This window comes from Salmo salar, chromosome 02, assembly GCF_965601325.2.
Source record: "Salmo salar chromosome 02, fSalSal1, whole genome shotgun sequence".
Lineage (NCBI taxonomy): Eukaryota > Metazoa > Chordata > Actinopteri > Salmoniformes > Salmonidae > Salmo > Salmo salar.
In genome coordinates, this window is record NC_138292.1 from 55,291,188 (window position 1) to 55,307,607 (window position 16,420).

The window sequence follows — 16,420 nt, forward strand, 5'->3', positions numbered from 1 at the left end:
GTGTCCACATACCTTTGGTCATGTATTGTAAGTCCAACCACAGCCTTTTAATATTCAATTGCCCTAGGAATGTTACCAGGAAATAGATTAATATGTCTTTGTTCATTGTCTCAAATAACCCGGATTATTTATTTTTTGATTGGTTGATTAGTAACTTTGTATGTTTAGTCAGTTTAGTTGCCCTGCTCGCCCTTGCACTGTCATTGGCGGGAGGAGCGCTGCTCGCACAAGTAGGGTCGTTCATGGTGATAATACGTATATAGGCTACACCGGCGACTTCCAAGAAAAGGTAAATGGCACTAATCAATTTTAGTTACGTTTTGTAAATATTATAAGAAGTCATTTTAAGCTATTTTAAGTAGGCCTATGTCTTTTACTTTAAATAGATGCGTGTGAATTGTACTCATTTCCTGAAATTCCTCATGCTTATCTCCCTGCATTTGCCAGTTTTTTGTAGCCTACTTGAATACATGCTATCGTGTACAGACCAAAGGCAAATGTGTAGCCTACCCTTTGTATCTAGGGTTTTGTTATTATAGCCAAACTTTGGCATTGTATTAGTTTACTTGTGGTAATAACAGTCACATATGGTAACAACACAATATGAAGCATGCATATACAGGTGGTGCATTTCCAGCGAAGATACCCTATCTCTTGATCTATTGTTTTTCGATGAAATCGAGGAGGGGACTGTGGATGTGTGTCTGTCCATCCGTCCTTTCGTGTAGTCACACGCGATATCTCGGACTGTACTGAAGATAATATTTGACGAAACTTCGGTGAATTATGCGTTTTGCTATAGAGATCCGGCATTTACGAAATTGCACTGATTGGCCCAATGCGGGAGCTATAGTAATTGGAATGAATGAATGAATGAATGAATTAGTGAAGTTAATTCTGTATCTTTATGACAGTGGTTGTGAATCACAAAGATACAGAATTATTCATTCCTTCATGTGACGTGGCCCCATTCAACAAACAGTGCAATATGGCTTCAGTAATTAAGAAGCTTTGTGTTCTAGCAGCGGATATTGAATCAGAGCCATGTAGTGCAAACAAAAGATACACTAGGCCTACATCAATGAAGCACGAGTACTACGGCACAATATGATGTTTACAATTGTGAAATGTACACATTTTCAGGTTATTGTGTGCATGCATGGGCAGTCCCTTGGTGTGTGGGCACTGATTTACTGTGGATTATGTTTCTTGTCTTTCAGGTTTTCCCACACACACACACCATTGCATGCATAGACGCCTACACCAGCTGGGAGTGGAAAATAAATCTCTCTCACACAGTGCTGGAGTTCCTGTGTCTCTGACAGTTTGCTGTTTTCCCAGCACCAGACAGCGATGATGCTAGGTGTGTGTGATTGAGTGTGTGTGTCTTCAGGGACTGCGTCTGCCTGCGACCATCATTGACTGTGACACTCGCCCGAAGTGTGTCGCCTCACACACACGCCTACACTGATCATGGCAGCGGAGTGTGTTCCGGAGGGGCCCGACCTTAAGGAGATGGGTGACGAAGATGTATGGGAGCTGATCAACGACAACCGCCATCGTATTTCCCTGGGTGTGAAACCATGTATGTTGATCCCCTACCTGCGCCAGGCCAGGGTCCTCACAGAGATGGATGAAGACGAGATCCTCTCCAGCCTTAAGCTCACCAACCGCTCCATGAGGACCAGTAAGACTTCTATTCTATTCGTTTCTATGATTTTCTATTGTATTACTTTTGAATGCTCTCTGTATTTTTTTCTATTCTGTTGAATTATATTCCATTCATTTGTATTTGATTCTATTGGTGTTGATTTTTTTTTCACTTGGTTTTGTTTATACATTTCTTTGGTGGAGTAAGTAGTAAGCCTTGTCCCAGCCAGAACGGCCCATCGGGGCATGAGCCTATTTTCTGTTTCTGTAGCGTGAGGCAGCCTGATGTACAAGTATACCCCTTGGGCAGTTTTTTCTCAAGCAGAGAGACATCAGGTCCCATTTTTTGACTTTTTCGTATGAATCGACCATGATCCAAACTTCCAACCAATGCAATCTCAGGGTGGACACTTTAACCACAAGGTCACTGAGTTGGTAGGAGTTTGGATGAGTAAGAGATACTGTTATAGGGTGACCACACACTCACCCAGTTTTGGTGAGGAAATGTAACTTCCTTATGTTATAAAATACATTTGACAAGAAAAATATGATTATTCATGTTTTGAATCATTCAGTGCAGCCTTTCTCTAACAAATCATTAGAATTACTGTCACGTCCTGACCAGTAATAGGGTCTATTTGTTATTGTAGCTTGGTCAGGACGTGGCAGAGCGTATTCATTTTCATGGTTTTGGGTTATGTTTAGATAGAGGGATATTTTGTGTAGGGTGTTTCTGGGGTTTATTGGTGTTTGTGTATTGTAGAGGGGTTATTTGATTTATGTGTTCCGGGGTGTTGGGTATGTTCTTGTGTTTTATTTGTAGGGGCTGTTCTAGTTTATGTATTTCTTTGTTGGCCTGTGTGGCGCTCAATCAGGAACAGCTGTACATTGTTGTTGCTGATTGAGAGTCATATTTAGGGAGCTTGTTTGCACCTGTCACTTTGTGGGAGGTTATTGCTGTGTATAGATTTGTTGCCTTACCGGCCTGTTATTAGTCGTTGTGTTGTTTTTGTGTACGTGTTGTTTTGGTTCACCTTCTTGTCCGTTTAAATAAAAAGATGAGTGCACATTTCCCCGCTGCGTCTTGGTCCGACAATGATTTGTCTTTATCAGACGAAGAAGAATGTGACAATTACTTTTAAAAGTTGGATTCCGTAATCTAATACGTCCGTTAAAAATCACCGAGCTCTGTTGACATAGCTTTTGAGGATTTTTCATTTTGTTGTCGTCGTCGCAAAAAAACAAAGGCACCGAGCTGAATGAAATCTAAAAGGCCTTGAAAATAAAACCCATTCTATATGCTCAGTGCTCCATTGACATTTCACAGAGATACGCTTGTTTGTTTTTTTAGAAATCTTCATAAAAGGACAGGAATTTTGAATTCAAATAAAAAGCGTATACTACAATATAAAAATACTACATGGCATTCCTCAAAATCCATATCCATCTTACCTATATATTGTTTTATGTCCAGCGGATTCAAGAAGAAAGATGACGAGTTCAACGGGAAAGTGAGCCTGTCATGTAGCCTTAGTTCTTGCACAGAATCCAGTTCCACGGGCCAGCATCCCTGTGGAACGCTTTCAACACCACGCCCTGACGCTTTCCACTCCACGCCCTGACAAATTGAGGCAAAAGGGGGTGCAACTCAATGTTAGGAAGATGTTCATAATGTTTTGTCCACTCAGTGTATATCTACGCACTTGAGCATGTTTTATAACTGGTGATGAAAAATTGTTCTGCAATTCATAAATGTTTATAACTCAACAAGTCCATATTTGTATGGTGTCTGTCCCTATCGAAATCCTAAATGAATGATGAAATACAACAGTACATTTTTATGAATAACAGTCCATAATAACAATCCATCTACGTGTTTGATTTACGTTGTGCACTCCCTGTCCTTTATCTTCTTTAGGTCACATGCTGGACCTGCTGCGTATCCAGGGGAGGAACGGCGCTATGGCCCTGCTGGAGAGCCTGATGATCCACTACCCCACCCTCTACACCCAGGTCACAGGCCGCAAGCCCAGCACCGAGCCCTCTGGCTTCAGTGGTGAGTAGCACGCAACACATGACCTGTTTCCCATGTGGCTCATTTAGGCCATGTGTTAAAGAGTAGGGAAAGGGGGATACCTAGTCAGTTGTACAACTGAATGCATTCAACTGAAATGTGTCTTCCACATTTAACCCAACCCCTCTGAATCAGGGCGTGTTACCTTGTGTGAAGGATGGTGGCTCTTTTTTAAGTTGTCCTGTCTGCTTGAAAACAGCACAATGTGTTCATTCTATTCATCAGTAAACAGTATTCTCACTGTAAATTATTCACATAATCTCCATTGGTGTAAATCATTTAGTAAAAATATTTGGCTGGGAAATTATACATAGCCCAACCAGTTGTCATGGGCTAGCAGAAGGGTGTAGTGCGTCCATCTTAACCTGATTTCCTCCCAGGCCTGATTAAGTGCTCGGACTTGACCGAGTACTTGGTCAGAGCCGTGACAGGGATGCAGAAGGAGCTGCAGGAGGCTCGGCAGGAGGCCAGTCGGCTGGGGTCACGTTGCACCTCCCTGGAGGTGGAGCTAGGTCAGACTCTGGAGTGGCAGGAGGAGTCTCGCCGTCTTAAGGCTGACCACGACCGCATGAGGAAGAACTTGGCTGCCGCGCACCACGACATCTTGAAGCTGAAGGACGAGAAGTGTGACCTGTATGTGCGGTACACGGCCGCCATCGAGGAGAGGTCGGCCGCCAACATCCACTGTAGCGACCTCAACCTGCAGGTTAGGGTAAAAGGGTTAGCTGTGTGATGTTCAGGAGTGATGGTGACTGCACTGCGTTACATGAAGTGATAAGTTGCGGTATTGACAGTGTTGCTACAGGGTTGACAAAAAGTATTGTAAAGTCGATTGAACTAATAACAGCATTATTTTGGCGTAGAAACGTGTTAACTTCTATGGGCTAGGTGGGACGCTAGCGTCCCAGGGCGGAAAATTCAAAAATAACAAAATGTCATAATTCAACTTTCTCAAACATACAACTATTTTACACCATTTTAAAAGATAAACTTCTCGTTAATCTAACCACATTGTCCGATTTCAAAAAGGCTTTATAGCGAAAGCAAAACATTAGATTATGTTAGGAGAGTACATAGACAAAAATAATCACACAGCCATTTTCCAAGCAAGGACATGTGTCAATAAAACCCAAAACACAGCTAAATGAAGCACTAACCTTTGACGATCTTCATCAGATGACACTCCTAGGACATTATGTTACACAATACATGTATGTTTTGTTCGATAAAGTTCATATTTATATTCAAAAACAGCATTTTACATTGGCGCGTGATGTTCAGAAAATGTATTCCCACCAAAACGTCCGGTGAATGTGCACATCAATTTACAAAAATACTCATCATAAACGTTGACAAAATATATTTAAGAATTATAGATAGACTACCCCTGGATGCAACCACTGTGTCAGATTTTAAAATAGCTTTATGGAGAAAGCACATTTTTCAATATTCTGAGTACATAGCTCAGCCATCACGGCGAGCTATTCAGACACCAGCCAAGTTCGGGGCAACCTAAACTCAGAATTAGTATTAGAAGTATTCTCTTACCTTTGCTGATCTTCATCAGAATGCACTCCCAGGACTGCTACTTCCACAAGAAATGTTGTTTTTGTTTGAAATAATCCATATTTATGTACAAATACCTCAGTTTTGTTCGTGCGTACAGATCACTTATCCAAAGGCATAACGCGCGAGCGCGGAACGAGAAAGTCAAAATGTTCCATTACCGTACTTAGAAGCATGTCATACGCTGTTTAAAATCAATCTTTATGGTATTTTTAATGTAAAATTGTGATAATATTCCAACCGGACAATAGCATATTCATTCAAGAAGGAAAAGAAGGAGGGGCGCGCTCGCGGGACCGAGCATATCCAATCCCTTTGTTGCCAGGCAGACCACTCAGTAACTGAGCTCCTATTATCTTCCCAGTGACAGGAAAATGCTCAAACCACTTTCTGAAGGCTTTAGACAGCCAATGGAAGCCTTAGGAAGTGCAACGTCCCCCACAGACACTGTAGTTTCGATAGAGAGTCAAAAGAAGAACTACAATTCTCAGACTTTCCACTTCCTGCTTGGAATTTTCTCAGGTTTTTGCCTGCCATATGAGTTCTGTTATACTCACAGACACCATTCAAACAGTTTTAGAAACTTGGGAGTGTTTTCTATCCAAATCTACTAATAATATGCATATTCTAGTTTCTGGGCCAGAGTAGTAACCTGTTTAAATTGGGTACGTTTTTCATCCGGCCATGAAAATACTGCCCCCGAGCCCAGACAGGTTAAAGCTCCTGCAGCTCCTTCTTACTACTTTTCTTCTCTCCAGCTCTGTTTCGTCAACAGTACAAAAACAAGAACAACAGCCACGGGGTGGACAGTGGCACTGTTTCCCCTACTGCGGATTCCATCTTTAGGAGATACATTTCATTTACTTTAAGAAACAACAAGGGACAATAGAAAACATGTTGAAGCAGCTGTGGTCAAATACTGCGGTCACAGTATTTGTGAGAGTAGTCTTCTGTTTTTCTATGATGGGAAGGTATATCAGCTTCAGTTTGAGCTGCGCAAAGCCCAGACAGAGACGGACTTCGAGAGGCAGCGCTCGCTCAAGTGCACCACCCCCAGCGAGACGCAGCAACTGCGGGAAGAGATTAGCACTCTGCGCCGGCAGCTACTGGTGGCCGAGAAATTCACCCCGGTGAGTGAGGAAACGAGCTCAGAATTCTACAAACAAACTGTAGAATTTCTCAGAGACGCACTGCGGTTCTGACTATTGTCTCTTCCTTTGTCTTTCTCTCGGTTTCTCTCACTATCCCTCTTTACCCTTTTATTTTTCTCTAATTTTCTATCCCCAATTCTCAGTATCCCTGTATCTTTCTCCCCCCCCCCCCCCCCCCAGGCGCGTGAGGATATCCTGGCCCAAGACCTGGCTGAGGCGAGGGATGGCCATATGGAGCAGGCTGAGCAGCTCAGGTGCTACAGAGAGGAGAATGAACAGCTGGCCCGCGAGAGGCGGGAGGTGTGTGTGTCTAGGAGATTGTGAACAACCCTTTTGAGTTGGCCATTTTATTCAACAGCAAATATCTGCTGAAAGGCTATATGCTTTGTGTTACACAGTACATTTTAGAGTGGCCAAACTCTAAACACTGCGTGGGTGTGTTTGCTCTTAGATGGTGGAACATAAGGAGTGTCTGGCGCTGCAGGTTCAGAAGCTGACTCTGGACTGTGAGATGTACCAGCAGAAGAGTACTGTCATACAGAGCCAACTGAGGGAGCTACAGGCAGAGAGAGATCACGTACGGAACTATTACCTTATACCCGCGCGCTGTCTGTCTGTCTGTCTGTCTGTCTGTCTGTCTGTCTGTCTGTCTGTCTGTCTGTCTGTCTGTCTGTCTGTCTGTCTGTCTGTCTGTCTGTCTGTCTGTCTGTCTGTCTGTCTGTCTGTCTGTCTGTCTGTCTGTCTGTGTCTGCCTACATACCTGTCTGTATATCTGCCTGCCTGTCTGTCTTGCCTGTCAGTCTGTCTGCCTATATCCACCTATCTGCATACTGACCTGCCGGCATGTCTGTCTTTGCTAGTCAGTCCACATACACCGAGTGTACAAAACATTAGGAACACCTGCTCTTTCCGTGACATAAACTGACCAAGTGAATCCAGTTGAAACCTACCTCTTATTGATGTCACTTGTTAAATCCACTTTAATCCGTGTAGATGAAGGGGAGGAGACAGGTTAAAGAAGGATTTTGACGCCTTGCGACAACTGAGACATCCGTATGTGTGCCATTCAGAGGGTGAATGGGAAAGACAAAAGATTGAAGTGCCTTTGAACGGGGTATGGTAGTAGGTGTCGGGTTGTGTCAAGAACTGCAACACAGCTGGGGGGGGGGGGGGGGGGGGGGGAAGGGGTGTAACTCAATATCAGGAAGGTGTCCTTAATGTTTTCAACACTCATTGTATGTATGTATGACTTATTGCCGCCCTATCTGTCTGTCTGTCCATCCTTCCAGGCGTACCTGTCCAGAGACGAGGCCCAGGCCCAGATAGCCAGGAGCCTGGCTGAGAAGGACACGCTGCGCAGCCAACTGGTGGAGCTCCAGGAGGTCTTCACCCTCAGGGCCTGCGGGGCCTACCGAGGAGGCCCCAACACACCAGGGGTACACACACACACACACACACACACACGGTATACATGTGCATACACACATGCACAATGTATACACACTCACGCACACTCCATACACACATTCACATGGTATACAGATTGACTTACAGAGCAGATTGTAAATGAGATACTAAAGACGAATGTGTATGTGTCTGTTCCAGGAGAGGACGTTTAGCTGGGAGAGCCAGGGCTCCAGCAGTGACAGCCTCCCCTCCAGCCCCCCACCTCGGCCCCGCCTCCGCCGCATGCATGCAATTTGCCTTGATTCCTTGGGGGAATGCAGTATAAAGGTGTGTGTGTGCGTGTGTGCGTGCGTGCGTGCGTGCGCATGCAGGATTTATATCAGTCATGTCAGCTGTTTATATCATCTGAGTTGACTGTAATGATTTGCATCATAAACTTGACTTCTGGTAATTGTGTGTGTGTGTCTGTGTGTAGAGTGGCGATAACACTCCAAGTAGTGTCCGGTCCCAAAATGTGGAGCCTCCATGCCCAGAGTCACTGCGGAGACGAGAAGAGACCCTATGGTACAATCGAGACAGGTAAGGGGTGTGTGTGTTTTAGACAATGTGTGTGTTTAAGACACAGTCCGACTCCTCATTCAGAACCAGTTGGACATTTACACAGTAGCACAGTTGGCGTGCTTCCTTCTATATTCCGAGTGATGTGATGTCACTGTCCAAAGTCTGCTTTTTTTACCAGGAAGGCCATGTGTTTACTCTGTGTGTTGCCGGGAAGAGCTTCATTTCAAGGCTTTTTTCCCAGCGTCCCCGGCCCTTCTTTCTGTTCTAGTAACATGAGACCATTCTACAACAGAGCCATTTTACTATTAAAGCTGTGTAGAGGTAGATTTGATCTTCCTATAAACTATGTGGGGTCTCTCCCTGTGTCCCAAATGGCATTCAATTCCCTATATAGTACAGTAGTTTTGATCAGAGCCCTATGGGTCCTGGTCAAAAGTAGTGCACTATATAGGGATTAGGGTGCCATTGGAAACGCACCCTTGGTGGTCATATTTGATCGAGGATTCAGGTGTTTTTTTTAAACTAATTATAGGTTGTTTTCACAGGTGAACGGCTGCCCATGTTCATGTTTATTGTCGTAGTTTTGTGTTTACAGTGAAGACAAAAGTCTGTCCAAGTGCCATGAAAGCAATTCTGGATTTCTGCAGTCGAACTCACTCAACCAGTTTATCTGTCACAGCATACATATGATACCTAGAGAGAGGGAAGGAGAGGTTAGAGAGAGAGAGAGAAAATAAGGACGAAATAAGAAGACGCCATTTTGTAAACAAGTGTTATTCCCTCTTCTTGTCCCTAGCTCGGAGACGGCTGAGTGTGACGTCTTACTTGACAATGACTTTGTGTTCATCCCCAGTGGTACGTAACTGAATAAACTCCAACCTTTAACAACCTCTTAACTTACTGGGACTTACCAGCTTCTGTGTGTGCGTGCATGCGTGTGTACTTAAAAGTGTGTTTGTGTGTGTGCTCTTGTGTGTTTATCTTTGTGGGGAAACACCCAGATTAGACTTCCTGAAAGCAAATGGAAATGTTTTGGTTGGCCACTCTCCGAGCAGATATTTAATTAGCCTTGAGTGAAGTCTGGTAGGCCAGGTAACACATTAACTGTTTGACGTTCCCTCTGTGGACACATTCTTGAACAGTCTCTCTTTTGTTTTATTCGATTTACAGGCAGTGAGGTTGAGCAATCTGTTATGACACCCACACCTTCCTGCCAAAGCAACAACAGTGATGGGTGAGGAACTTTAATTTACCTTGATGTACTGAAATCTATGGATTGTGCACACATTCACTATCTCTAAATGTTGATGATGAGTGGAGGGAAGGCTGAAGCAAGCATAAGTACAGAGGAACAAAGCCATCTAGCCTACATATTGCAAGGAGAGGGTATTATGATGATGAGACATGAAAATGATTTGCTCCTCTAAGGCGCCGTTACCAAACTCAAAGCATTTAACAATACACTTGGTGAACCCGAAACTAAAATAACACGCAATTTGGTCAGATGCTCGATTGTTTACGAACTTTCCGTAGTCTGTCCACGAGAGAGTAATCTAACAACGAAGTACTCTCATCTCCTCTCTGTCTCAACCCCCAGTCTCTCCAGGGCATCAGCCCCCCCGTTCCTGCTGCGCTCCCGGCCCCGGGCCATGCGCATCACGGGCCGAGTCCTGACCATCTCCTTCCAGGGGGAGGCGCTGCTGAGCCAGCTGCAGGTGGTGGGGGGTAACAAGACGGGCGTGTTCGTCCACCAGGTCGCTGAGGGCTCCGCCGCCAACACAGTGGGCATTAGTTCGGGGGCACAAATACTGGAGGTGCGCGTGTGTGTGTGTGTGTGTGTCTGTCTGTGTCCCCACAACTCCAGTCTCCTATCCAGCACGCACCTGACAGATCCATTCAACGCAGCCATTTTGAGTCATAACTCCCCCCTCTTCCTTATAGTTTCTGTGAAGGGACTATATTTCCAATGGGTGTTTGTGCTACTGGGTTCCAGGTGAAGTATGAACAAGCTCAGCAGGCTCTAAGGATGGTTCTGGAGGACTCCACCCTGGAAGAAGCCATGTGGGCTCTGGGGCAGGTCCGAGGCTTCTGCCACCTCTCCCTGAGGCCCAACCAAGATGGTGAGACCCTGGTCCTGTTAAAATATATAAATATGTCATCATTATGTTCAAATAATTGATATGTCATCACATTCAAATACCCTGCCCAGTGTAAATACTTGTAAAATGCGTCCTTTCTTTCTCCCTTGCTTGACGTTATCCTTCTGATGTGACAGAATTGTAAAAGCAAGGATGTTCTTCAAAATGTTAACGTGACTTTGGTGGAGTCTGTCAAATCACTCTAGAGCTAGAGAGATGTAAAAATATGCGTTCTTAGCTGATTGGAAAGAATGTTGTTTGACTAGTGTGTGTCTCTGGATTTCGTCACAAAAAAATGAGTGCAGGAGTTACTCATTCTCATGATTCGTTTGAGGTTCAAGGGCTATCTGTTTAATGTTTCATAGGTATTTAGGATGACTGTTTGTTTTGAGGTAACATAGCAACATAGGGGTGAAAAACAGAGTGACATACTTGGGACACTTAACCCAAAACAACTTCAAAGTAGTCCATTTCAGCACCTGGCTGATATTCACAACAACAGAAAAGAGTGCCCTCGTTTTTCTCACTGGTTCTCACTGGAAAGATATTGACATGCTACAATAGCATTGCATAAGTACCATTCTCTGTGTAATGTGTATCACTAAGAATTATTACATGAAACAGGTAAAGTTATGCTTCCACTTGACATTTCATAAATATGCTATTTTAATGTTTCTGTATTCATATTGGTTGGTTGTGTGTGTATATATCACACCTGTAACATTGGTGCCGTGACCCAGATCTGTCAGTCATAATCCTCTATGGTCCCTCCCCTTTTCTCTCTCTCAGCCTATGAGAAGCTCCTGCTCCAGCTGCAGAGTGGCGAGGCCATGTCAGGTGACTCCTTCTACGTGCGTGTCAACATGTCGTTACCCGGGGGCTCGCAGGACGCTCTGACCGTTTCCTGTAACGACATCCTCCACGTCACATGCACCCGCCCAGCGGGCACTGACTGCTCCTGGAGGGCCAGCCACGTCCACCCTTGCCAACTGCTGGACCTCAAGACTGGCAACTTGCCCAACTACTACAGGTACTAGACCCAGTACCCACCATGGGATTGTTGACATGGATTCCTTCTATCCTAGCCTGGTTCCAGATCTGTTTGTGCTATCTTACCAACTCCTATGACCACTATAGCACAGACAGATCTGGGACTAGGCTATATTTATCCCCCTCTGGAGAACTAACATGTACTACATGTAATCTATGTTTGATACAATGACATACTGTTGGCCAATGCATAAATGACATGCTGTATAAATGATATTAGTGAAGATGTGGTCATTGTCATTGCAGGGCCCAACGCCTGCTGATCAGAGCTATCGAGGACATGAGCTTCCAACCCATGACACTTAGAAAGGTAACATCATTCACTAGTTTCATAGTTTGCAGAACTACTCGGACCTAAATCCAACTCGCTTTAGGGTTCTGAGTTACAGTTAAGTGACACTCCTGTGTTCCAAAAATGTTTGTTTTTGACCTTTCTAAAACGTGTTAACCGAACATTCATGAAGAAAATGTTGTAGTCATCTGAATATCCCTCCGAACCGCTGTCAAACATTCGGGTTAACACATGGTTTGCTGGGTCCTCAGGCCCAGGACAAGAAGAAGACTGTGAGGATCGTCAGTACGGGGAGACAGGGGAGGAATCCTCTGTGGGTCTGTATAGAAGACAGCAAGGACAAGAGCACTGGGCCAGGTATATATCAGATACAGTCAAGGCTGGCTAGGAAGTCATTTTTGTACACAAGAATATACAAAACGTAACAGAGCCAGAACCATAGAGGCCATATCATGACAGACTATCCTCCATGTTGGAGCCAAACACTCCATTGAATTGTCAAGATGGCGCCCATTGAAATTCTGCATCAAACCAAGTTTGCTAAACTGTGCAAAAACATTGCTAAAGCAGGTTGGATTAACTCCAGGGTATCGCGGCATGTATCGTCTTTTCATTTTTGGCAAGGAAACAATATTGCGTTACTGGTATCGTCACAGCTCTAATACCTGTAATAATGTCGCCTTAGTTATCGACCTGAACCCGGTGTGTCCTAATATTGTCCTCTGCTCTAGGGGATGCCTCTGCACCCAGAAGCTGTTTGACCCTCATGCCCTACACCCTGGTCACTCCCCACTACCCACCCGTCTGTCGTCCGGTCCTCCTGCTACCCACAATCCTCGGCCGTGCCCTGGATCAGAAGCTGGCCGAGTGGCAGGGCTTTCAGTTGTGTGAGCCAGGTTAGGGAGGAGTCTTTCTTTTTCTGACGTTCTTCTCTCTCTCTCTTTTTATTTCATCCAATAACTGCATATCCTCCTGCCCGATGCCCAGAGAGGAATTCTAATGAGATGATCTATTATTAGCACGGTAGTGGAAGGTGATGTTAATAAAGATGTGAATGTTTGTTTTCCTCGTACCTGCTGTCTCACCTTACCCTATACTTATCTCTACCCCTCTCTCCCTCCCTCCCTCCATCCCCTATCCCCAGAGTTATTGAGTTCCAGCGAGCACGCTGCCAGGCTGCAGAGGTCTGAGGTGCTGGAGGAGTGTGAACAGGGGGGTCAGCGGTGTTACACCCTGCAGAGTGTTGAGAGGGTCATGAAGCAGGTGGGATAGTCAAAATGACAACACTGTATTTGACATACTAATATTATATAACTTTTTTTAATGGTTTATAGACTGACTTGAACCGTTTTCCACGAACGTCACGAAAAACAACCCATAATACCTCCCTTTTTTCAGTGGCCCTGTTATTTGATCTACCCTGTGTTCCAGAAGAATCTGTGCAGGTGCAGTATTGACCGAAACTCCTCTCCTCTTCTATCTCTACTCTCAGGGTACCCACTGTGTGCTGCCTCTAGGCCTGGACTGTGTACGCCGCCTCCACAGGGCAGAGATCTTCCCCATCATCATCTTCATCGGCCATTCCAAGTGCAGAGCACGCAAACTCAAGTAGGCCATTGTGTGACTTTTGATATACGAAATATGAATGGTAGCAATATTGTTCCATTGCCTCTCATACATGGTGTACGTATGTGTTTATTTCTCTTGTTCTCTCTCTCGCTCGCTCGCTCAATCGCTCCTGTTTTTTCCCCCCTCTCTCCCAGGTCTAAGGTGCAGCGTCAGGGCTGGTCCGAGGAGCAGCTGCTGGAGTGTTCTCGCAGCGAGGAGTCCCTGCTGGACAAGCTGCCCTGCCTCTACCGCAGCGTCAGCCCTGACGCATGGTACGACAAAACCACTCTGCTCACCACCCTGCGCTCCATCATCTGGGAGGAGCAGAAGAAGATTGTGTGGGTGGAGCCTGATTTGTGGTGATTTTAGGGCATCAGAGGCATCAATGTGACGTTTGTTGATGAGGTACTGGTGGCTAAATTGGATGTCTTTGAGTTCCTTATTTGTAAAATAAATGATTTGGAATATTTGTAAATGGATAAAACGGAGAAGGGTTCCAATAGGCATTGCATACCTGGGCATTATGAGATAAGGGAAATGGATGGTCTATGCATGTGTATCTATGATAGCTACCTATACATATGAATTATGTAATGAAGGTAGTAGTATGAGTATGAAGGTAGCATGATGAGATGTACCAGCACTTTGGTTTAGCTTCATTAAGTTTTTCCCAACCTATATTTACTTGTATTGTGTTTGGGAACACTTTTTCAATTATCTTTATTATCATAAAGATATTATACTGTGTATTGTATTATATATATATATCATGTACTGTATTATATACAGGATACAGGATTTCAACAAACCTGTGAAACCATAGTCATACCCAAGTCACACCAGAAATGTAATGTAGGCATTCCAGTCAGACTATGTTGACTAACTGTCGGACAGTTTTAAAGTTTCCATACAATGAGGGATTTAATTGCCTATTCTGGAGTGTGCAACTCAAAGTAGGGTTAAAGTGTAATGATAGTAGGCATTATATGGATTAATGTTGGAACATGTTTTTAAAGCAGTGGTATTCAAAGTCTGGGTTAGGGACCCCTAATTGGGGTCATGGGGGAACTGCAGTGGGGTCGCCAAAATAAAATTATTAATAAAATATAAAAAGGAAGAGTACAGATTATTTTATTCGACAATATACAAACGTGAGAAAGGTCATTTAAAAAATACAATTGTATTGAGTCAATGTATTTATCGATTTATTTTCATTTTGATAAGATATGAAAATGCAATAAATTGAAGGTTATTTGATTTATAGATTTGAAGGTTGTATCAATACATTTGGGGTGGGGTTGCGAGAAATTATTGGGTGGAAAATGGGGTCCTCAGAATTTTTATGAATAACACTTTAAAAGGTGACAAAGTAACTGGTATTACACGATAGTTGAATGTTATGATATATACAATGACTACACAGAGCTCAGGTATCATTGACCCTCAGTCACTCACTGTAGGAATGAGAACGAAGAATTGTCAATCAGAGATTTTCTGCTGTGCAATGCTTAGGCCTACTTGATTTATGTCCAACCCCTCCCTCTCTCTTCCACCTACATCCTCTCTTTATGACCTTTCACTGCCCTCCAAAATAACCACCAGGTACAGTATTAGGCACTGTCCCTGGGCCAGCTGTTTAAAACCTACTTATTGTGTTATGAGATTTATATGCATGTGTTATATCAGTTGTGCCATCATTTTTGGTAAGAATGTTTATGATAATTGCCATCATAGATATAGGCTATGCAATTCATTAACAGATGGTGGTGGATTAGTTATGACAATACTTTTTTTTATTTTATGTAATTAAACATTTTTATGATGTGTTTGTCTTGCCATGTGATTGTTGTACAATGTGTTTACAGATGCTTTACAATCTTTTGGAAATACTATTATAAAATATGTAATTATTTTGTAACTAAATACATTTTATCATACTATTCCTTTCGTATTTGTACATTTATGTAAAAGCAAAGTCCTCAAGAAGAATGCATGCTTGGTTTCTTCCAAATGTCATCATTCATTTTGCTAACACCGACAATTAATTGGACTTTAAGCTTGAAGTGTGTGCGCACGCACCAGCTACATTTTAACGGTTGATGCTCCAATGTAACCAGCAGAGGGGGCAAGATTAAAAGGTGAACCTAGGCAACCCACAACATTTCTGTTTCTCCAATTTGTCAAACATACTGCATTTTGTAAATTATGTTATAGCCTATTACTTATCCAACGTTTAGGTAAAGCAACAATTAAGCTTCACGTGGGAGTTTAGATAATTAGCGTCTTTAGGAATTGTTGACAACGTTACAACCCGTGCCTGAAAACATAGGTAAGTTAACAAGTAAATTACTGTAGCGGTATTTTAGAACTATATCATAGCAATAGACACATTAAACACCACAAACATGGACGTTGATAGCAAGATTTGTATCGAAAAACTTTGAGTTTGGCTGAATAAAGTGTCTGCAGTAATATTTGCAATGCAAATACTAATAGGTTTTATTTGGGGTGTCTTTGATTTGCCTAAATATCTATAGAGCAATGATGAAATTGAGTAGAACAAGTAATATGTTTTACAGACCTTTGGCTGCATTTAGACAGGCAGCCCAATTCTGATATTTTCTTCACTAATTGGTCTTTTGACCAATTAGATCAGCTCTGAAAAAAAATCTGATGTTAAACGATCTGATGTGATTGGTCAAAAGACCAATTAGTGAAAAAAAGATCAGAATTTAGCTGCCTGTGTGAACACAGTCTTTGAGCCCTACCATTCACTCTCTCAAGGTGGGAGAGTGTGTAGGATCTTAATTAGATTTTCCAGCAGCATACCACCCTGTATCCCACTGCTGTCTTGCTTCTGAAGCTAAGCAGGGTTGGTCCTGGTCTTGGTCTGTCCCTGGATGGGAGACCAGATGCTGCTGGA

The 16,420-nt window shown here is 43.5% G+C and overlaps 1 protein-coding gene across 1 annotated transcript; it reads left to right on the forward strand.

The window, feature by feature from the left end:
* The first annotated feature begins 205 nt into the window (after positions 1–205).
* On the forward strand, positions 206–15,437 carry card14 (caspase recruitment domain family, member 14). The gene is made up of 21 exons (XM_014177435.3): positions 206–289; positions 1,221–1,687; positions 3,569–3,706; positions 4,105–4,430; positions 6,262–6,420; positions 6,622–6,741; positions 6,893–7,018; positions 7,731–7,877; positions 8,047–8,175; positions 8,324–8,427; positions 9,206–9,264; positions 9,580–9,643; positions 10,007–10,223; positions 10,403–10,529; positions 11,337–11,577; positions 11,844–11,907; positions 12,141–12,246; positions 12,621–12,785; positions 13,034–13,152; positions 13,382–13,497; positions 13,653–15,437. The coding sequence occupies exons 2-21, from the start codon at positions 1,474–1,476 to the stop codon at positions 13,858–13,860; spliced, it is 2,949 nt and encodes a 982-aa protein (XP_014032910.1). The 5' UTR covers positions 206–289; positions 1,221–1,473; the 3' UTR covers positions 13,861–15,437.
* The last annotated feature ends 983 nt before the right edge of the window (positions 15,438–16,420 follow it).